At 40.9% G+C, this 24,157-nt stretch overlaps 1 protein-coding gene across 1 annotated transcript; it reads right to left on the minus strand.

Moving 5' to 3' along the window:
• Positions 1-1,193: 1,193 nt before the first annotated feature.
• LOC120943700 (growth/differentiation factor 8-like) lies at positions 1,194-24,157 on the minus strand. Its single transcript, XM_040357162.1, has 3 exons — positions 23,660-24,157; positions 15,695-16,062; positions 1,194-1,941 (listed from the first exon to the last, which is right to left on the minus strand). Exons 1-3 carry the CDS (start codon positions 24,021-24,023, stop codon positions 1,561-1,563), a joined length of 1,113 nt encoding a protein of 370 aa, XP_040213096.1. The 5' UTR covers positions 24,024-24,157; the 3' UTR covers positions 1,194-1,560.

The following is a 24,157-nucleotide window of genomic DNA, read 5'->3' on the forward strand; positions in this document are numbered from 1 at the left end:
GTGCATTTTAAATTGAGGACTGCCACTGACAGAAATGTAAAAATAATAAAGAAAACAAAAAAAAGGGGGGGCACACCAGCATCACAGTCAGAAAAACTGTGGCTGACTATTTAAAAATAAAAACATGGGCAGGTGTGGGACAAAATAGGATAAAAAAAAACAAAGTGAGAAAAACCAAAAAGAACATGCAGCAACCAAAAAACAAAAGAAGGGTATAAAGTAATGTATATAGCACTGTTATGTAATGCTGTGTTAAAGACTGCACTACACTAACACACTACAATGACACTACACTATACTCACACTATGGTAAACTCCCGCTATACTGACACACTACACTATACTCACACGCTACACTTTACTCACACTATACTGACACACTATACTCACACTACACTATACTGACACACTATACTAACACTACACCAACACTCTACAGTCACAATAAGTGAACACAATAACTCGTTAGTAGAAAACTGAGCCCTGCTCTATCTATCTTCACTCCAACAAACACTGCAAAAGCTTCCTGTGTGAGGTAACCTTTTAAAGTCTGGGGGTGGCACTATGAGCACTGAGCTGTGATTGGGCAAAGTCATCATCACTTTTTCCAATGAGAGCTCTGACAGTTCTCTGTGCCCTAATTGGCAAAGCCTTGCACCTGACCAGCGATCGGGTGCAAGGCTTCATCCAATTAGGGCTCTAGAATGCACTGTGCAGTGCGCAGAGTATTGTGGGGCCCACGGCAGGCAAACATCCTGCTGAGCGACCCACAAGTTCGGGTGTTTCCTAAACAGGCAAACAGTCAATGTTCAGACCAAACTTTTGCTCGGCCCGAACCATTCGCCCAACTCTATATTTGACTAACTTGCCAAATTTTTTGTTTAACTAATGAATGTAAGATTCTTTCTTATCAGCATGCAGGCTGTATGCTGCTGCGATTTTTAGTATACCTGTAAAGAATTTGTTTCACAATACAATAAATATCCCTAGGTATACCTCCATTTTGTCTGTATGCTATGAAGAAAGTGACCATCAAAATATTCATCATGCAGCCATACTTATTCAGATTTTTTTCTTTATTATTATTACAAAATTAACCAAACGAAAAAAAAAATACATTTTGCTGTCGAGACTAGTAACACTGTGTTTTAAAAAAGTTGTGTTTAAAATCAAAATCATTGTTTACTGTCTGGTTATAATGAACTAGTTTAATAACCTTTGGATGTTTAAGGTTTATGTTGAAAATACAGTACATTTACATTGTCCCAAAGTTTCCTTTCTGCATTTTCATGCAAGGTATTTGTGTGTAACAGTTGGTAAGAAGAAATGAAAACAGCAAGCTTATATGTCTTCTCAGCTTAATGAAAAGGTGATGACAGTCTGTTTCTTTACGAAGGGAGAATGAAATTGCTCCAACTCTCTTGATATTATCAGAACAACATATTCCAGAGCACCACAGTGATCTTCTACCATTGCTGGAAGTTTTCTATTAATGGTTTGTTCATTTTCATTAAAGTCCTATATGTTGATTGGGGAGATTGGAGACATTTAACTGCGTATTCATGAACACCCACAGCGATCTACTACCATTGCTGGAATTTTTCCATAAATGATTTCTTCATTTTCATTGAAATATAACATATTGATTGGAGACATTTTAGTTGGGGTGCAGCAAGGGCCTGCAGAACCTCTGGGGTTTGCTTGCTGAACAAGATGAGTATGGGGGTATTTCTGCAAAAATACAATTCCACATTCTCCAGAGCAGTAGTTAGCTTTGTATCTTTTTGGTGCAATAATCCAGTCCCATCCAAAAGCTTCAAAATCAACTGTTAGTGGATAACGACAGCACCGAGACTCTGTTGAATGTTCATCACAATCTAGGCCAAAATCTCTACGGGATCTTTTTGGAGTATCCATCACTTTAACCTCTATGAAGGGATTCTGATGGTAGAAAGAAACAGAACATTTCTGATGTATACATTTCTACATATTTAATGCAATAAACACATGGTATTTATGAGCAATTAAATATTTAACACTAGCTTAAAGGCCACTGTCAAATTCCTTTTATCAGTGAGAAATGAATATAATTCAAATAATTGAATAACCTCTATGTACTCTTCTGGTGACTGACAATGAAGCCTCGTACACATGCTCGGTTTACTCAGCAAGAATCAGCAAGGAAACTGCTGGCAGAGCTTTCTTGCCAAGTAAACCAAGCATGTGTATGAGGCTTTCAGGTTTCTTGACAAGTTTTCTTGCCAAGAAACCCGAGAGTGTGTATACTTACCTGTCGCCGCGCATGCTCGAAATGACGCGGTAGCTTCCTAGGCATATGTAGGGTGCAGCAAGATGGCGGCGGCAGAATGTGACGAGCCATGCTCGTCGTATGCAATGACGTCACCACGTTCTTGCCATTCAAAAAAAAAATGCAGTTCTTTTGAATGGAGTGTCTGTACACTCAGGCAGGAAGAGATTCTCGTCGTCTGACGAGATTCTGGATAGTGTGTACAGGGCTTAAAAGACAAGTTGTTGTTGCAGCTACTGCAACAGGGTACACACTATCAGTAAATACAAAACATTTTGCCAAATTTGTAGGTTGGGGTGCAAAGTTAAAATGTGCATACGGCCAAAAGAAAAAAAATCATATTCAGTACATCTCTGTAATATATGTACTGTACATCCCATGTTTTCGCTCTTTAAAATGCTACAATACAGAAAATTACCTGTTCATTTAATTAGTGGATGACTGGTTATTGTGGTTTGGGGTGCAATCAGAGTGATGTAACCCATGGCATAGCATCAACCTAACAAAAGTATAATTGATATTATTGCTCACATGGGCCAATTACATCAACTAGACCTGTTTATAGTTATGTGCAGTGACCATCAATTGTTTTAGTGATCAACTGCAGACAGCGGGGTTTATTTACTAAAACTTGTGAAAAATCTGGTGTAGCTTAGCATAGAAACCAATCAGCTTCCAGTTTTTTTGTCAAAGCTTAACTGTGAGATGAAGATACAAACTGATTGGCTACCAATGCACAGTGATTTCTCTGAGTAAATATGCAAAAAAGTAAATAAATAATCACTGTACTGAAACAGTGATAAATGTGACAAAAACAAATGTGAGGTGAATGAATGAACCAGTGAAACTAACAAACACAACCCAAAATGACAGTGTAAAGTCCATCAATAAACTAGTGGATGAATGGATGGTAGAATGACCATGTAGATCCTCAAGGGCAAACAATAATTTCTTAAACTCAATGAAGATATGAATGCGCTTACCAGAAGACGTGGATCTGCCTGCCAGCGACAGCAGATCAATTGGGCATGAAACTCTCAGGCCTCGTACACACGGCCGAGGAACTCGACGTGCCAAACACATCGAGTTCCTCGGCCAGTTCAGCCCTGAAGCCGCCGAGGAGCTTGGCGGGCCGAGAGCTCCCATAGAACAACGCGGAAATAGAGAACGTGTTCTCTATTTCCTCGTCGAGCTCCTCGTCGGCTTCCTCGGCCGAAAGTGTACACACGGCCGGGTTTCTCGGCAGAATTCAGCCAGAAACTCGGTCGGAAGCTGAATTCTGCCGAAGAAACTGGTCGTGTGTACGGGGCCATAGGCCTCGTACACACGACCGAGTTTCTCGGCAAAAACCAGCAAGAAACTTGCTGGTTTTTTTTTTGCCGAGGAAACCGGTCGAGTGTACATTTTTCGACGAGGAAACTGTCGAGGAACTCGTCGAGCCAAAAAGAGAGCATGTTCTCTTTTTCCTCGACGGGAATGGAGAAAATTGGCAACTCGAGTTCCTCGGCAGCCTAACAAGGAACTTGACGAGCAAAACGATGTGTTTCACCTGTTGAGTTCCTCGGTCGTGTGTACGAGGCCGTGGATGCACGATGTCCTGGAATGGTGTCCAGAGATGTCTGTCCCCAAATGAATGAGGGGGGATGGTGATATAACCCCTTGGGGGATAGGACAAAGTAGAACTGGAAGGCTCCAAAAAGCTTGTCTGTGTATCAGCCTGTTACACAGACAAGCTTTTTGGAGCCTTCCAGTTCTACTTTGTCCTATCCCCCAAGGGGTTATATCACCATCCCCCCTCATTCAATTGGGGACAGACATCTCGGGACACTATTCCAGGACATCGTGCATCCACGGCCCTCCACTAAAGATCCATCTCACTTGTTGATCCAGTTTGGAGAAGCCGAGCAGATCGTGCCATGAGAGTTTGATGCACAATTGATTTGCTGTCGCTGACAGGCAGATCCACGTCTTCTGGTAATGTTATCACTAGCGCTACATTTTTTCTCCACATCACTGTTCATATTTGTCACATTGTTGTGTAGCAGCTGTTCTTAGTTTCATCTTTATTTAGATTAGCGCAATATTTTCCCTTTTTTTCTTTATACCAATGCACAGCTGCACCAGATTTTGCACCCTCTAGTTTTAGTAAATTAAACTCAGTATCACCCTATCATTCCAGTATACTCTCGAAATATTAAGGCTGGAAAGGCTGGAAAGGGGAAAATGTATTTCCTTGCCGCCCAATCTCAGCAACTTGCTGGCTGGGGGCACATAGGTAATAGTGTCTAATCACTAATCCTTTCAGTCTCCCACTTAGAGATGGATTTGCCTGCTCCCCCACTATGGACCTTCTGCAAAGATGAGATGCCTTAAAAACTTCCCTGAAACCGAGTGGCTTTTTGGATTTACCACCTTGGGGGCATAACCCATTATACCCTGAGCTGGCTAAACTAGAGAGCTTCCATGAATGGAGGCATAGGGAATTATTTTATATAAATCAGGCATTCTCTGGTAATATGATCAAATCTTATGATCAGATACGGTCTGAATTTTTGCTATCTCACAAGCAATTTTACCAATACCTGCAGCTCGGGCATGCGATCCAAGCCCAACACTGCATTGGAGCACTCCATGAGGCTGGGTTCACACCGATGCGAATTGGAGCCGGTTCACATATCTCCACAGCCGTTCCGGTGCATTTTGCACGTCTTTTTGTCCATTTCAGGTCCGAATTAAGCCCAAAATTCGGGCTGAAATCGGCCCTGAAACGGTGAACCAGGACACACCGGACCCCTGCTGTGAGCCACATGCAGCTCATATATGAACCGAGTCAGACACACCACTAATTACTGAAGTGGTCTCTGCAGCAGAGACGAGTGGATTCATCTCTCATATATATCAATGGCTGCTTCCTTCCATACAAACCCTGCAGAGTTCAAGAGTAGGGCAGCGTGGATAGAGGATATTGAGTTGGTAGATGGTGAGCAATGGGATATGGCCTTGGAATCAATACCATTTATCTCCTTGTATTCATTATACAAACTTTCTCAGCTCTTCATACTGCACTAAGCCTGTTTATCTGAGGTATGAGGAGCTCACCTCTATGCCCAAAATGTAGCTCACATAAGGGCGATTATATCCATATGTTATGGAGGTGCCTGAAACTTAAGCGATATTGGACCCAGGTGGTAAGATTGTTTTCTCAAGTTATCATACCCAGTGTGTTTATTGGGTGCCCTTGACCCTGAATTGTACCAACCAGGGGTTTATCTAATGATATCATGCCTTCTATATTTAGTCTGAAAGCTGATAGCAAGATATTGGATGTCCTCCACTATGCCCACAGTTAAACAATGGATAGAATATGTTAATAACTTATTATTGAGAGAGCAACATGCCTACCACCACCGTACTGCCATACGTATTTTTCAGCTGGTCTGGCAGGGGTGGCTAGATACACCAGGATTATCCCCCCACAACTTGTAATGGATAGGCTGCTGCAGATGTAATCATTGCTGATAACACCTTCCTCATGGTTTAAGACACTCCCACCTCATGGAAACTGTTTTGTTACCTGCTGTTTTAAGTGTTGTACTTTTCGATTCCATGCAAAGGATGTCTGTCAGTGTTACCTCTAGTTCAGAATAAGAACTGTTGCAACAGGGTCAAAAGTTACCGACATGTTGGTTATGATGCATTTTTTTTCTATTTATCTATGCATGAATGTATCTCCTGTATACTCTGCAATATATGATGTTTCTCTTTTCTTGTCCTGACCTTCAATATCAATAAAAGAGTTTGGATTAAAAAAAAAAAACTTCTAAACCTTTCACTCTTTGGATAGACTGTATTCAAATATAGTTTACAACTGATAATGAGATCTGCCAGCACAGTACAGACAAGGTTAAATATGGCAAAACAGATCCCCAACTCTTTCAAAAAAGAGAACTACATAGTCTTGTTTATGCTAGAGTTATCAGAAAATAACATCTACAGTGGCAATCACTATTTTAAAATGTTTTTTTAAAGCTGAACTTAATTCTCTATTTTTAATCCTTATGCTGCTAGCATTAGTAAATAGATAGGATGGTACATTAGATGATATTTTTTTTTACATTTCTTCATTTACTTCCTGGTTTATGGCCCATGGCCCTCAGCAAAGCACACCCGCCTGCCTTCATTCCTGAAATAAGGGCGGATGGATTCCAAGAAGTCAATGCTACATTAATCATCTGCCCCCAATCAAGCTGGCCACTGCTAGAAAGGCTGGGGGGGGGGGGGTTCAAAGTGAATTTCTCAACAAAAGAAAGCATGGAGACACGGATGGATAAGTAAGTTTGCTTTGCATATTAACCACTTGGCGTCCACGCTATAGCCGAATGACGGCTACAGCGCAGACCTGAATTGCCGGGAGGCCATCAATAGACGTCCTTCTGTGTTCGAGCGGCCTGATCAGTGAGTCTATGAGATCCCGACCCCTTACCACGTGATCAGCTGTCAGCCAATGACAGCTGATTAAACATGTGACGTAAACAGAGACGGCAAGCGGCTAAAAAACATTGGTCCCGATTAGGGAGAGCTGTCGCCAGCTCATCTGTGACCATGTGTGCCACCTGTCAGTGCCACCTACCAGTGCCCACCAGCGCCGCCTACTAGTGCCCACCAGCGCCACCTACCAATGCCCACAGTGCCACCTATCGTTGCCCACAGTGCCACCTATCAAAGTCACTAATCACTGCCTCATCAACAGTGCAGCCCATCATTGTCACCTACCAGTGTTCATCATTGTCACCTATCAGTGCCCATCAGTGTCACCTACCAGTGCCCATCAGTGCCACCTATCTCTGCCCATCAGTAATACCTATCAGTGCCAACCATCAGGGCCCATCAGTGTCATCTTATCTGTGCCCATCAGTACCGACTTATCCATCCCCATCAGTGCCGTCTTATTTGTGCCTATCAGCACCCACCAGTGCAGCCTATCAGTAAAAATGAATAGTGTTTTCACTTTGGTGCACAGATACAGTTTACTTCCACTTTAAGACTTTAAGTCAGGTGTCTTCAGACTACGGCCCTCCAGTTGTTCAGGAACTACAATTCCCATCATGCCTAGTCATGTCTGGGAATGTCAGAGTTTTACAATGCCTCATGGGATGTGTAGTTCCGCAACAGCTGGAGGGCCGTAGTTTGAGGATCCCTGCTTTAAGTTATGCTATGTGGATAAGAACATGTAACAGATATAAAAAAGATATTATCCCAAAATACATTAAATACAGATTCAGAAACCAAAATTTCACGAGTTAGCAGTATCTGCAAGCTTTGTAAGCTGTGAATTGGCCTTCTTAATTGAACTTTGTGTTCTTTTATACAATCCCAATTCCAAAAATGTAATGTAATATTTACATACGAACAGAATGCAATGATTTGAAAATCTCATAAACTCATATTTTACTAGAAAATATGTCAACTGAGAAAATGTACTATGTAAGAAAAAAAAGGATAATTCTGAAATTGGTGGCAGCAACACATCTCAAAAAAGTTAGGACAGGGCCATGTGTAACATCCCCTCTTCTTTTAATAACACTTCATATACATATGGAAACTAAGGAGACCAGTTGCTGGAGTTTTGGAAGAGGAATGTTGTTTTATTCATGCCTGATGTAGGATTCTAATAGCTCAACAGTCCTGGGTCTTTTTTGTTGTATTTTTTTGTTTCAAAATGCACCAAATATTTTCAGTTGGTGAACAGTCTGGACTGCAGGCAGGCCAGTTAAGCTCCCAGACCCTTCTATTATGAAGCTATGCCGTTGTCATAGATGCAGTATGTTGTTTAGCATTGTCCTGCTGAAATATGCAAGTCTTACCTTGAAAAAGATGTCATCTGAATAGGAGCATGTGCTGGTCTAAAACCGGGATATATCTTTCAGCATTGATGGTGCCTTTCCAGATGTGCAAGCTGCCTATTCCATAGGCACTAATGGACCCCCATACCATCAGAGATGCAGGCTTATCAACTGAATGCTGATAACAAGCCACAAGTGACTTACATACAATGACCTACCTACACTGACGGTAGTGACCTACATACACTGACCTACCTGACCCAACTACACTGACGGTAGTGACCTACATACACTGACCTACCTGACCTACATACACTGACCTACCTGACGTACATACACTGACCTACATACACTGATCTACCTACCCTGACGGTAGTGACCTACATAGACTGATGGTAGTGACCTTCATACACTGACCTACCTACACTGACGGTAGTGACCTACATACACTGACCTACTTGACCTACATACACTGACCTACATACACTGACCTACATACACTGACCTACCTGACACACATACACTGACCTACCTGACACACATACACTGACCTACCTACACTGACGGTGGTGACCTACATACACTGACCTACCTGACAAACACTGACCTACCTACACGGACCTACCTAAACTGACCTGACCTACACTGACCTGACCTACTTACACTGACCTACCTGACATACACTGACCTACCTACACCGACCTACCTAAACTGACCTACACTGACCTGACCTACCTACACTGACATTTACATACACATTACACTGTGCTGTCTGACCTACCTCCGCTCAGCGGTGTCACAGCAGGCACTACTGCAGTCAGTCATTCCGTGAGGGGAGGAGAGCCGGGGAGGAGAGGAGAGCCGCCTTCTGGAGTCTGCAGCGCCTATGATGGACGTCACACATGCGGCGGTCCTGGTATTGGACAAGTGGGACGTCCATCATAGGCGTTGCCCAGGCTCCAGAGGGCAGGACCTGCTGTGAAACTCGCGAGTCAGCACGACTCGGCCGCGCTCGGCCACATTCGGCAAGGCTCGGGTCGCGATCAGATCGGTCCCGGCGACTCAGCCACACTCAACCGCACTCGGCCACATTCGGCGGCGCTCGGGATCAGATTGGTACCGGCGCTCGCCGATCGGGGCTAATAATAGAGACCTAAATGCCTGTGACTCTGGGCTTTTCGGGGTCACATTCGGGGCTCCAGCCTCCCAAGCCCGGGCCTCCCTACGCCCCTGCATCTCAGCCTTGTTCCTTGCGCACAGATTTCTCCAGATTCTCAGAATCTTTTGATGATGTTAAGTACAGTAGATGGTGATATATTTAAAGTCTTTGCAATTTTACATTGAGGAACATTGTTCTAAAATTGCTCAACAATACTATAATTCTACCTGACTTTACCTTTTATACCCAGTCATGTTACTGACCTTTTGCCAATTAACCTAATTAGTTGCAACATTTTCCTCCAGCTCTTCTTTGTTAGCACCATTTACATTACTAGGGTTTTGTTGCCCTGTCCCAAACTTTTTGGGACGTGTTGCTGCTATAAATTTCAAAATTACTTTTTTTTTTACCTAAGTTTAAACATTTGATATGTTTTGTATATTCTATTGTGAATAAAATATGGATTTATGAGATTTCCAAATCATTGCATTCTTTTTTATGTAGATTTTACACAGCGTCCCAGCTTTTTTGAAATTGGAGTTGTATATACAGTAGATGCCCCAGGACTTTTTGTTCATTTAACATTCTTTTGTAGGTTGGTGGGTGTGGATGCCAGAATCAGGATGGCATATGCAATTTGCAAGAAAGTGAGGTATAGAATGAATAGACTAAATAGATCCACACAAAAGACTAAAATCAGAATTAAAAACAAAATACATAAGAAACAAGGATCAAATGTACAGTTACCAACTGAAAATGGATACAAGGGCCAGGAAAGGGAAGCAAAATCTGAAATGAACATGCAGAATCAACACTTGAAGTTTAGAAATTGAGCAAAAGACACTATTCATATGTAAAGTACGAACGTCCTATATAGATGGATAATCTGTAAAATGGCCAAGTAAAGACAGGCAGAGTACATTATAAAAATTGCACCCAGAACACCAGGTTAAGGTACCCAAGTGCAGATAGACAGCTTTGGTACATAGGCTCAAATAGCAGGTCTGGATACACTGTCTAGGAAAAAATAAATGGGATCTGAAGGGTTATGTCCACACATCATAATCAGGATCACATGATATAGGCAAACAAGGTATTGGTTGCAAACTGAGACTCACTAAGCCATGCCCTGTACCTATACTCAGCAGAGAAAGGAGAGCATGTTAAACACCCTCAAGTACTGCTCAAAGATACAGGTGAGAAGAATGCAGAGACGGATTGAGTAAATTGACACAGAGTAGGCTAACACTGGACAGACAAGAATAGAAATACTGTAGGTTGCCCAGATAGCAAATTGATTAGAAACAGTAGACGGCAATGAAAAGGGCACAGAATTCCCCATCATTCAAAAATTGTAGATATGGATCTATATTATGATATAATCCATCCTCCACAGAAAATCTGGTTTGTGACCCCCTCGGAAGCGCTTCTTCACAGGCCTATTCCTGTCCTCACTTCCAACAAGCATAAATTCCTAACCAATATTTTCCTTGCCACCTGCCAGACTATAGCCAGAGCCTAAGCTTAAGAGAAGTAAAACAATGGATTATGGGTGCAATGATTTAGGAGAAACTCACCTCTAAATGAAATGACTCACATTTCAAATTCCTGAAGGCATGGCCTCCATGGCTGGCCTACACTCGCCACCTTGACCTCCCTCTTCTATAACTTTAATGTGAGCTTTTGGGTCATTTGTGAAAGGGATTTTTTCTCCGGTCCCCAATGCTAACCTCCACCTCATCTTCCCTGCTTACCCCCCCCCCTCTATGTCTTTGATTTAATCTTTAATTTCTTCCACATCGGGCCTACATTTCAGCCTCATTATCTAGACTATATTATTCGTAAACATGCTAGTGTCTCTTGACATAATCCATATAATTTTGACATGTCTTACTCACTTAGGACTAAGGTAGGCCATACATGATTCATTTCTTTTGTTCAGCCAGTGGGTTGAATAAAAGAAAAGAAAAGGATTCTCCCACACATGTAAGGTAGATGGGGGAATCCCTCCTGTGGAGCTATTGTATTCTGACAGTGGGGAGGCACTAATCAAGTGAAAACTTTCCAACATGCTGGTTGTACAGAAGTAACTAACCTTCCTATAAATGGACTCCTGCTGAACCAGCTGAATTTCGATCCATCTATGGTTGGCTTAAGCCTTCCTGCATTAGTAGACATTTTCAGTTTATCAATCTAATTACAGTCATTTAGACTGCAAATAACTGTAATTTTACCTTATTTGGAATTGAATGTACACTTCTTTTGCTGTATGCTGCATTGTGTTATATACTCTGCATCTTATGTGTTATCTGAGAAAGAAAAGGGCATAGGAGATGATTGTTGTTTTAATTTTATTATCATTTGGATATCATCACTACTCTTTGCAAGGCCTTAATGGATAAGTCAGTTGATTTGAAGAAACAGCTTTTGTGTTACAGCATAACTTAATGGAAAACTATTGTTTTCTTGTTCTCCTTCCTCCCCAGCTTCTTTCTGCTTCCACACCGCTTCATTAAGTCTCCAAGTTTGAAAAGAGCTAACACAGGGCTAAGGACTCTCTACCCACCTTCACATTATAACATTGGGTTCCTGGGCTACAAATTACCAAGTGAAAAACAGAGCAACAGGCGCCTCTTAGGCCCCGTACAGACAACCAAACATGTCTGCTGAAACTGGTCTGCGGGCCAGTTTCAGCAGACATGTTCGGTCGTGTGTAGGCATGAGCGTACAGGATTCCAGCAAACATTTGCCCGCCGGACCTTTTCCCAGTGGACAAATATTCCTGGACTTGTTTTAAAACAGTCCGCTGGAATCCTGCCCGCTCGGACATGTTCGGTCGTCTGTACAGACCTACCGTACATGTCCGAGCGCCCGCCATCCCTCGCATGCGTCGAATGACTTCGACGCATGCGTGGAAGCATTTAACTGGCAGGCCCGCCCACGTCGCCGCGTCATTGTCGCGGCGACACCACGTCATCGACGCGGCGACACCGCGGACACGCCCCGCGTATTGTTTACGCGCGGCTTTCTGTACGATGGTTAGTACAGCCATCGTACAGAAAGCCCCGGGCAGACATGTACGGTGAAAACGGTCCGGCGGACCGGTTTCATCGTACATGTTTGCTGGTGTGTACACGGCCTAAGTAAGACTGTTTAAAATTGAATAGCCAAATGCATTAAAACACTCACATTTAAATATCTTTATGTTCAGCGCAGGGGAGTCCAGTAGAGTCAGATGTGGATCTCTGCAGTTTAGATGGTGTTTCAGCTTAATTACTCCATGCTGTCAGCGTCCTGTCTCACAGGCGAATCCGGGATTCATACAGGATCCAAAACGAGGCTTGGGGAGCATTCGACCAGTCACAGAGAAGGCTGGAGTGCAGAGTCCAGTGAAGTGAATGACTGTACTTCACTGGACTTTGCACTCCAGCCTTCTCTGTGACTGGTCGAATGTGCCCCAAGCCTCGTTTTGGATCCTGTATGAATCCCGGAAGTCGCCTGTTTCACAGGATGCTGACAGCATAGAGTGATTAAGCTGAAACACCATCTAAACTGCAGAGATCCACATCTGACTCTACTGGACTCCCCTGCGCTGAACATAAAGATATTTAGATGTGAGTGTTTTAATGCATTTGGCTATTATTATTTTTTTTTTTTATATTCTTTTATATGCCCAGGCAGTCTATTCATGATACGTTTAGGCTTTCCCTTTTTTTATCCATCAGTTAAGATGGCGGAGGGGCGGCTTACTGGGTCTCACTCCGAGGTTGGCTCCGCCCATTATGTGTGTATTTATGCGGTGACTAAGAGCGTTGCCTTATCCCGTGACCAAGTCCCAATAGAGACGAAACGTTGGGAGGCGGCGTTCTGACATCACCGCATCACGTGTCGTAACCCGGAAGAGACGGGTGCACGCTTCTGACAGCCGACCGGCTAATCTGTTTTTTGCCTGAATACCACTTGAACAATTAAGTGAGCATTCTATTTACTTATTAAAATACCAAAGAGATTTTACACTATGCAAGTCTCCCTTGGTTCTTTTGCATATCTCTGAGTGCTGATATCCATTGATGATTTCGATCTTGGTGAAGACCTGTTTATTTTATCTACCCTGGCAGATGTTTCCACTACATTCTCATTGTGAATGATGGCCGTTTTCATATATCTCTGCTGTGTTTGATCTCCTTTGAGATCTCAGGCTCTGGTAAGGGTCAGTGTTTGATGGTGGTGGAGGTTCTTTTAGTCGTCATCTGCTTTTGTGGATCATTTACACACCGGGCAGACCTTCCTTACTCTAATCTAATTTTTGGACTTTATTTTTAGTTTTTTGTTTTTTTCTGCATGTATTCAATTTTTTATTTTTTTATTTTTTCATATTTATGCACATGCTTGTGATATTTATTATATGTCATTCGTATACTGTTTATATCACTGTAGCTATTACTCATCTCACATGTTTATGGGCATCAGATTTTTTTATATATATATATATATATATATATAGCGCGACTTTTTCTTCCTTCCTTTAATAAAAGACCTACAGAATGTGTGAGGCCCCGTACACACGTCCGAGGAACTCGACGTGCCAAACACATCGAGTTCCTCGTCGAGTTCAGTGTTGAAGCTGCCGTGGATCTCGGCGGGCCGACTTTCCTCATTGAACAACGGGGAAATAGAGAACATGTTCTCTATTTGGCCCGACGAGTTCCTCGTCGGCTTCCTCGCTGAAAAGTGTACACACGAGTTTCTCGGCAGAATCCAGCTCCGATCGAGTTTCTGGCTGAATTCTCCAGAGAAACTCGGTCGTGTGTACGGGGCCTGATGCATTAATCCAGTCTGGTTCTCCAACCAGACTTTGAGTCCAGTCTTTGAATGTGTAACCACAATCAGCCATGAATGATCATGAAGATTCATGAAATTGGGATATATATATTGTATGTTTGCTGGGAAAAGTCCTGTACTGCAGGTAGTTAGAATGCAACAACAGAGCTCCTAAATTAATTGTTAATTATGAATTTATAATTTTTAGAAGAGATCCAGATCCCATTACAAAATAATCATTTAAAAAAAGATGCCTAACATTTTTTTTTAGAAGTTAACCTGGTAAATTCCTAGCTGAGTTTTTATGGTACATATTCTAATGAACCAAGTATAACAGCAACTTTTCTCAATCTAGCTGACTGTGGAACATTCATATGTTTATAAACACTTCCAGATCTTGCCAGACATCTTCTGGCCAAGTCTCAGGGCAAGATTGATGGAATGGCTTACATTTAACAAAACACTATTGGCCCATTCGCACACTCTTGGATAATCCACTGGCAAAAACATTCCCTACTCTATAGGCTTTGCATGCACGTTCGACCATCCACACTTAAATGTTTGCAGAAAGATAATTTTTTAGAAAAAAAAATGTAAAAGGTACCCAATAGACTGTGGCCAAGGCATTCCCCACCCCTCAACTCCACACACACGTACACAAACATCTGCGTATGACAAAACGCGTCTGGGATGGCGTACAGTGACGTCACCACGTTGATTTGGAGGAAGGGCTCCTATAGTGCCGGCCGGCATTGTTTACATGCTTTTAAATTACATCCTTTTGTAAGTACGATATTTTTATTTAATGAATCCTTCTTTACACGGCATTATGCTATGGTCTCCTTTCCTCTTATGTGTTTACAACCCACGGACCGCATGTATGTAAGAACCTAGCACCCTTGTCACCGGAGAAGCTCTAGTTGGATCCCTGAGTTCCTGTGGATGGAGGCTGCGGCCGGGCATCATTTTAAACGCTGTTTAAGCTTGCCCTTCTGGTAAGCTGCTTTCCCTTAGGTGGTGGGTTCTCATTCATAATAGGGTTTACAGAGGTGTTACCCGTTATGCTAATGGGCACTTATTGATACTATATTCAATGCAATTTGGGACATTGTCTTAACATCCCATACACTTCAACCCACCCTGTTGTTGTTTTCCCACTGTTGGCGCAGTTTTTTTCTGTTTACAAAGTGCGGTAATGCTTGTGACATCATTGACCTAATATGGTCACATGGCATTGACTGCAGTTAATTGGGTGACAGTGGGTAGGAGTGACACCTTCCTTATGGGAGTTCAAATCAAGTTCAGACCAAACCCAAGCTCCTTGGTAATGGCTTGCTACTGGTATAGGTTATGTCAGTGGAGGCCATTTGTTCCAACCAATTGCTACTCTTGGCAAGTAACTAACAAAGGAAAATAATCATTAACAATTCGGTAGCTTGATTAAGCTACTAAAAAATCTGTGAAGTAACTGCTAGCAAAACGTTAAATCTGTAAATAGCAAGAGATTTTGATCATCCTTTTAGCTAAACGCTATACACTTTTTTACATAAACAGATGACCTACCAGCCCGTCTTCATTTGAACCACGATGGCCTAATTGGATGTCTCTACCCATTTCATCAGAAGCTTTTATTTCTATACCAATACTGGATTCAGGTTGTTTAAGCCAGTTTTGCAGTGCAGCTTTCACATCAAGGCTTTTCCAGACACCAGGTCCCGGGGTCATCTCAAGCTTTAGTGGTCGGATTCCAGTAGATCTTGTGCCATCATTTGATGATCTGGGAAGTCTGAATGTCTGCACAAAAACTGTGGTATGTCTTTGGACTGGCTTCAAATAAATCCAAAGCTGTGCTTTTGCTATTTTATTGTACTGCATTATAGAGCTGAATTTGAAGTAACAACATTTTTGTTTCTCTGTAGTTGAAAAGTCAGCTGTAAAAAACAAAAACAGTAAAATATCTTTACTGAGTCACATTGCACAAAATATTTAAAAAAAGGTTAAGCAATTTGCAAATTTAGCTAGAGGTGAGGAATTTAAGAGTGGTAAGTATATACAGAATTTTGCAGTAGAAGGGTTTTATAGGAGGTAATTTTACTTGGATTAGTTGTATTACAGTGAATGTAAACCCTAACTGAATGACATTTAGTTTGTTTGTGTAATAAAAAAACTTCTGTTTTAAAGTACTTTTTATTCCATCCTTTGTTGCAGCACTGCTGATCTCCTGTAGCCTCTTTGTAGCTATGATATTTTTTCATGCATGTACACAAGCAGTTGCACATCTCCCAGTTGTTCTCCTGGTTGTGACTAGAGATGAGCTCAGACATGTTTGGACCTGCCTGAGGTATCCTGCCAGTAAGCTGTCAAAGCTGACAGCCAATCAGAGGTGACAAAGGGATTCAGCCGACCCTGCAGCCTCACATATACAAGGGGTGTGTGTATATGTTTGGCTGTAGGACAGGAAATGCCTCTTATTGGCTGTCAGGAAACTTTCTGTGCTGTTAGAAATGGAGCCAGAACAACTAGTGAGTATGACTGTCCCCTTGGAGGACAAAAAATTTAATAATTAACCCTTCTCCACCTAATCCAAAACTAGAAAAAATGGCTGGAGGTCTACTTGAAGTTCTATGTACAGCCAAAACAAGTTTTTCAGATCTGGATAGGTTAAAGGGGTTGTAAAGGTACAATTGTTTTTTCCTAAATAGCTTCCTTTACCTTAGTGCAGTCCTCCTTCACTTACCTCATCCTTTGATTTTGCTTTTAAATGTCCTTATTTCTTCTGAGAAATCCTCACTTCCTGTTCTTCTGTCTGTAACTCCACACAGTAATGCAAGGCTTTCTCCTTGGTGTGGAGTGTTGTGCTGGCCCCCTCCCTTGGACTACAGGAGAGTCAGGACGCCCACTAACACACAGCTCCTTTCTCTATCTGCAACGTAGAGATCGTCCTGACTCTCTTGTAGTCCAAGGGAGGGGGCGAGCATGACACTCCACACCAGGGAGAAATCCTTGCATTACTGTGTGGAGTTACAGACAGAAGAACAGGAAATGAGGATTTCTCAGAAGAAATAAGGACATTTAAAAGCAAAATCGAAGGATGAGGTAAGTCAAAGAGGACTGCGCTAAGGTAAAGGAAGTTATTTAGGAAAAAAAATTGTACCTTTACAACCCCTTTAAGGAAGAGTTAAAACCCATCAGTTTTTTTTGTCTGTGTGCCATTTCAAATTCTTAATTTCCTGTACTGAAGTCACAACAGGAAGTGAGAGGAAATCCCTACAAAGTGAGGGGAAGTGAACTCCCGTCTTAGACACTTGTCATCAGAATAGGAGTTCCCTCAATTAGAGAATTTACTCTCACCTCTTCTAGTGACAACTCTATAAAGTTGGATTTGCTATCACGTTCTGTCTTTGTGACAATAGTCACCAGGACAAATAGAGAGGGTGAATCTCTCCAGTAGGACATAATCAGCTATACTAACTTGACAGGGTTTCAAAAATTTCCCCACTTTATTCAAAACTAAAAAAAAAATCTACCCTATTTTTTCTTATCATAGAGGCTATATTGAGGGATCCATGTCAGACAAAGCTTTTGTACATGACCTTCAAGTAGACATATACTGTAGGCTCTAATGAGAGCCTGAATTTGTACCATTTAAATTAAAGTTCCAGATGCATAACTGGCTATAGAACAAAAGGTACAAGTAATGTGAATAGGTTAACACATATGTTATAGAGAGAGAGACAGTCACTTTATATTTTCTGTTATAGCGATAGTAAACCCTGCTTTGTTACCTACATTTAGGCCTCATTCACACTACGGGCCGTTCGGGTCCGTCTGTCACGGACCTGAACAGCCGCTTCATGCATTTCTATGGAGTGTCAGATGTCAGCAGAGACATGTCCGCTGACATCCGACCCGATCCGATCCGCTGAAAACAGACGTATGGGGGCCACGTCCTCATCCGTCCATGCGGATCGGATCGGGTAAGATCTGATGAAAACGGACATTCTGCCCGTTTTCATCAGATCGCTCCATAGGACACAGCGGTGCCCGATAAGCCCCTCCCTGCTCAGTGAGCAGAGAGGAGCTTGTCATCCATCGGCTCAGCGGAGATCTGCGAACTGATCTCCCGCTGAGCCGACGGGAGCAGGCGACTCCGTAGCGACGGAGTCCGCCAAGTGTGAATGAGGCCTTAAGACGTGACAGACGGACCCGAACAGCCCGTAGTGTGAATGAGGCCTAAGTCTATAATAAGGCTTACCTGTAGATGAAATGAATATCTCCTAAACGTGCACTGTTCAGGAGATATTCACCTTGCATGCAGCCGCTGATGTCAGCGGTGCATGGGCACTAAAGGTCCAGTATGCCATGCCAGACCTTCAGACCTTCTTGCCAGAACCGAGGGCCCCCACGTGCATGCACGGGAGTGAAATCATCGTGGCTCCAGCCACTGACAGCGGCGCAGCCCGCGAACCTGGACAAGAGGTCAGGGGAACATGTCAGCCCTCTCAACTGTGTCCGGGCGCTGCTGGAAGGTAAGTATTTGTTTGTTTTTTCAGCAGGATACTACTGCTTTAGGCTGGGTTCACACTGGTACGACACGACAGTCATACAACTTTCATCCTACTTTGCTTTGCGACATCAGTCCTACATTGATCCTACATTGGTCCGACATCCATCCGACTTTCCTGAACAGTATACTACTTTGATCCAACTTTGTGATAGTCTGACTTGTCCTTTGACCAATCAAAACAATCCCAGTGTGAGATAAATTCCTTTTACTGCTGTTGTAATCATCATGTCGGATGTCAAAAGTCGGATGGTAAGGACAAGGATCCTACTTTGGTCTGACTTCAATGATATTCAATGGGCTGAAGAAGGATCAAAGTCAGACCAAAGTAGTACAGGGAGCATTTTCAAAGTCGGACCGACTTGTGTCAGACCAGTTAAGACGGCTCTCATAGGGAAACATTGATTTTTACACGTCATGCGACATGAGCTCCCAATGTCGGAGCGTTTGTCGGACCAGTGTGAACCCAGTCTCAAGCATGGTTGTATTTACTTACCCAAGTAAAATGTAATTACTGTGCTTCTTGTTAAACAATATTATATCAATAAGACCTGATACATTACCGAATGAACAGTACTAAGTAAGCCTGACTCCTCGTATCATTCATTATTAGTGCACCATTCATTACTAATCCTGTTAGATTCATTTTTTCGACCAAAATTAGATTTTTGTGCAAATTCTTATTTACTAAAGCTGGAAAGTGCAAAATCAGGCTCACTTCTGCGTAGAAACCAATGAGCTTCTAACCCCATGTAATACAATCCTTTGAATTGCTTCAAAATGGTTTATAAACCTAAATTTACTTATAGTAACATAAAACTTGTTTTGTTAACTGAAAAAAAAACGTACAGTTCAATAGATGTTAGTATTGAATGACTTACGGTCCATAAATAGGAATGCATTAAAATGCCTTATTCACGAACTGCATTACATTTTCTTTTACATTAGACAGTTTTACTGTTGAAGCTTGGCCAACCCTTTAACTGCAAATAAGTTGCCATTGCTACTGATCACATGGTTGTTAGAGCCAGATGTATTTGGATTCCAATGCTTCCTCTAAATTCCTAAGTGATCCTGACAGCATGTGTGGAGCTTATAGTCCCAGAACTATCTCAAAAATTATTTCAGGAATCTGGCTCCTATGGGATTGAGCACATGCTTCTTGAAAATACTCATAATTGGCACATGCAGACCTTTTCTAATGTACAGAGTACTACGAATCAATGTAGTGTACATTTGTGTTCTGTTTCTTTTGTTATATGTAAGACACTCTATGGTTTTAGCCATTTATTTATACTTTACTGTGTTTTACAAGCAGGAGTGAATGTAAAGCAAATCTGTGGCATGACCACTGTGTATCTGGGTGAATAGTAAAAATGCAAACATTGGTATGATTTCTAAAATTCCTACATCAATTGCAAAGTAATCAGCAAAGAAAAAGCACTTGTGTTGGGTACCCTGTAATGAGACATTTGACATTTTTGGAAAATGCTGCATTAGGGTTCATACACAGAGATATTTGTAAGTGTTTTTATGTGCCTAGTGTAAATTTCCTGGAACTTTCCCACTCCGGAGAGCAGCATGTGCACATACAACTTGCCATACAAGTGAATGCCTGTAAAAAGCCATACTCTTTTAAATTATGATGTTTCATTGAATCAGTGTTTACCCATACTACAACTACAAATATCCATGTGAATGAGCCCTTAAAGATACATGGAGTTAGTATGCTCAGCATTTCTTTATTTCTGGACTAGATTTTTATTAGATCAGAACAGTAATCCATACACTGGAAAGTTGGTATGTTATTTAAAAAAAAATGTGAATTGTACACACGTGCTTTCCTGTTTATATTTAGACTGATTTACTAAAGAAGTGAATAGATTGTGTGAATATTCACTTCAAATATCGAATCATATGAAAAGCATACAGTATTGAACAGTGAACAGGAATTTTCTTTTCACTTGATTAGATCACTGAAGTGAATATTCAACTCCTTTATATATACAGTCCAAAAGCTTTTTAAGTCTTGACCAAAGAACCTAAGGAGTGCCCAGAAAACCATCCAATGGCAGTTATAAAAAAAAAATGTTTTGCCTTTAGAAAGCCTTTAAGGTTGACAGAGCTATGGTAAATTATTCTTTTAGTAAGCTTATTTTTAGTATGCAATGCCTATTGCATACCAAAGGATAACTCACTTAGTTAACCAGAACCTTGCAGTACCAATTATACTCTGAAAAAATTACTGTATGGCCAAATCCTAATTTATTTTATTACACAAGCAAACACACCACATGAGAATGAAATCTAGGTTTTAAATGTTATTAAGCTATAAGATTTAGCTGGGTAGTTACAACTATTCTTTGGAATCTTTTTTATGCATAAAATGTAACATATATTTATGTAACAATATACATCTGCATATTACAGTACTAAATGCCATTTGTCTGTTGCTTCTCAACATTGCACATTTTTACAATATCTGTTAAATCCATACCACCAGAAAGACAATATAAAAGAAAAAACCTGGCAAGGAATGAATTCTTACTTGCAGATTTAATGTTACTATTTGTTTTCAAGCATAACACTTTAAGTGTGATTTACTAAAAGATACACCTTTCACTTAGCTGAGTGACTTAAGCATCCAATCATGTGCAGAGCAATTTAAATTTAATTTTCTTTGTACATAAATAAATGATTTAACTAAATACAGCTTTTTATCATAGTGATAGTTTACTCGTTTAGTAAATCAACCAGCTGCAATGTTTTTTGTTAACATATTTAAATGTATTCTTTTTCATCTGTGTTTAATTTTTTTTACAAAAAACTATGTGTATGTTATGAAACAGTGGGGTTGATTTACTAAAACTGGTGCAGCTGTGCATGGTAGCCAATCAGCTTCTAAATTGTTCTATTGCTTGGACAATAAAACCTGTAAATTTATTGTTTTTTATGCACTTTCCAATTTTATTAAATCAACCCCAGTATGACCGAATACTAGGGCTTACCTGGGAAAGTGTACCATATATCATTAAATCAATATTTTCAAAGATCAGATTTTAATACAATATATTTAATTTTCTATTTTATGATGATTTTTTATGCCATTAACTGCAATCTCTTTGAATGTCTTCAAAGTGTATGCAAAGCCAACACTTGCTTTACAATTTGGAAAGAGTTGGGAAGACCATTGTTTTTTACTGTTAGTCCCCTCACTTATTGTCACAGTGACAATGGTTTCATTAGATATTAAGTGAGGGAAAAATCAGCAACAACCACTCGGAAATAAATAAAAATCCTTTTTTTTTTGTTTTAGTAAAATTTGAGAAGGATAGGCCCCTTATTAATTGTTTTATTGCTGTTGATGTCCTTATTGCAGATTATGCATCATGTCCTGCCTTGTGAAACCATTGTTAGTAGGACAGAAAGCAAGGTGTAATCTCTAGAAAGCAATAAAAAACCTAAAGGGGTTCTAACTCTTCCTCACGCAATTCAAATGAGAAACAAAGTGTTTGGCTGGACTTAAATTTTAATAATGATTTTGAATATGCAATATTTTACTTTAAGGGCCAGTTCACACCAGAAGCAGTTCCGTTCAGTTCTGTGTGCTTTTTTTTTCTGCACAAAATGCATGCACAGTGTTTTCCATGTATTCCAATGGCTCTAGTTGGCTCTAGTTCACACCATGCAGTCAGTTTTCAGAAACTGACCGGAAACTGACTGCATGGTGTGAACTAGAGCCAACTAGAGCAATTGTAATACATGGATAACACTGTGCATGCATTTTTTGTGCAGAAATGCACACAAAACTGTACGGAACTGCGTCTGGTGTGAACTGGCCCTAAATTAAAGGCATACTTTTTTGGGCAAATGTTTTGATGTCATGCTGTGGTGCAGAAGCATAGTTAAAGAAATCCAGATCAGCAAAGCCTGGTGCTGGACTGCTACCCATCCATGGATATGAACATGTTGCATTAAGTCACTAGTTGCTTAAAAAGGGTTGATTTACTAAAGTAGTGAATGTTCACTTCACAAAATGTATAAAATAAAGCTGCATCTAGTTCAAAGCCCCAGGTATGTGCTCGAAAATCAGGATTTTACTTTTTGTATGGTTGGACGTGTAAAGTAATCACAGCTTTACCTTATTCACTAAGCCAATTAAGCATTCTCTACTCCTTTAGTAACTTGGATCCACTGTGTAGTTTATGACACATTGCAGTTTTCAGAGTATAATAGTTACTGTTTAAAATAATCTGCCTTAATTTCCCTTTCAAAATTGACACATAATAATAATAATTCAGTTATCTAATTTTTCAGATGTTGGGGATGGTTAACAATTGGGGGGGGGGGGGGGAGCTTTATCTCTAACACAGGAATCAGAGTAATTAAAGTAAAGGCAAATTACAGCATTTGTTGCTTCTTCTAAAATGCTAGGGTGTATTCAGCAAACTTGAGTTCGCTGAGCTGGCATGGAAACCTGCAATGTTGAGCACATCATCCCCTGCATTCTCATTAGAGTTTTCACATTTACAATCTCAATGCTGATTTAAAACAGAAAAGCAAGATTGTCACATTGCACAAAGGGATTTACAATGTTAATAAAGGCAATCAATGAAATACAGAGAGCATGCACATACAGCATACAGCATACTATGAACTATTTAACACAGTTTTGGCCATGCCATTTTTCTCAAATGAACCATTTACTGGTGCTCTCTAAAAATAGCCAGCAACAAAAATATCCAATCCCCCTACTGTCTTGTATTTCAGCTTTTCCCAAGTGATTTTAGTAGATTTCATGTGTGAATTTAAAGCTTGGCCTTCTCCATGTAATACAATACACAAAACACAGCCTGGTAGTGTTCAGTTAAAAGAAGGGAGGGAAAAAAAAAAGCATTTGGCTTGTCCAAAGAATAAAAGATGTGAAAGTGTTCTTGTCAGAGAGACTGGTATTTTCTACTTACGCTCTGTGGACATGGTGATAATAGTTTCAGTGGTGGCATGATAATCATCTTCTTCCATGGATCCCTCACTGCTGTCATCACCCTGAACATCATACTGGTCAATCAGCTCTTCTAACGGAGGAGCTTTGGGTAAAAGATTTTTTATAGCATCCTTGCTGATGTTAGGTGCCTGCTCCAGTCGAAGTTTGCTAAGTATCTGGATCTTTATGGCTTCTAATCTTGAAGATTTGCTGTTCTGTCTCCAAGTACAAGAACTGCACAAGATGTCCTTATCGGTCGCTTGATTGTTGTTGTTCATATTTACAGGAGAAAGTATTACCAGAATGCACAGGTAAATAAAACTGCAGACATGTACCTTTACCATGTTCTCATATAATTAATTTTGTGCCTTTTTTAAATAATTGGGTAGCTGCCAGGCTGTGGAAAGCAAACTTTCCTATTACAATTAAGATTTGAGCTTAAAAACAAATCTGCAATGATAAATCATGTGTTACTTAG

The sequence above is a fragment of the Rana temporaria genome, chromosome 6 (genome assembly GCF_905171775.1).
Source record: "Rana temporaria chromosome 6, aRanTem1.1, whole genome shotgun sequence".
Lineage (NCBI taxonomy): Eukaryota > Metazoa > Chordata > Amphibia > Anura > Ranidae > Rana > Rana temporaria.

Excerpts from the sequence above, each read along its gene's own strand:
- LOC120943700 (XM_040357162.1), bottom strand. The coding sequence starts at position 24,023 with ATGGTAAAGGTACATGTCTGCAGTTTTATTTACCTGTGCATTCTGGTA. Across the intron at positions 16,063-23,659 it reads TATCACCATGTCCACAGAGC|CTGACTTTTCAACTACAGAG; the intron begins GTAAGTAGAAAA and ends TGTTTTTTACAG. Across the intron at positions 1,942-15,694 it reads GTTCAAATGAAGACGGGCTG|AATCCCTTCATAGAGGTTAA; the intron begins GTAGGTCATCTG and ends TTCTACCATCAG.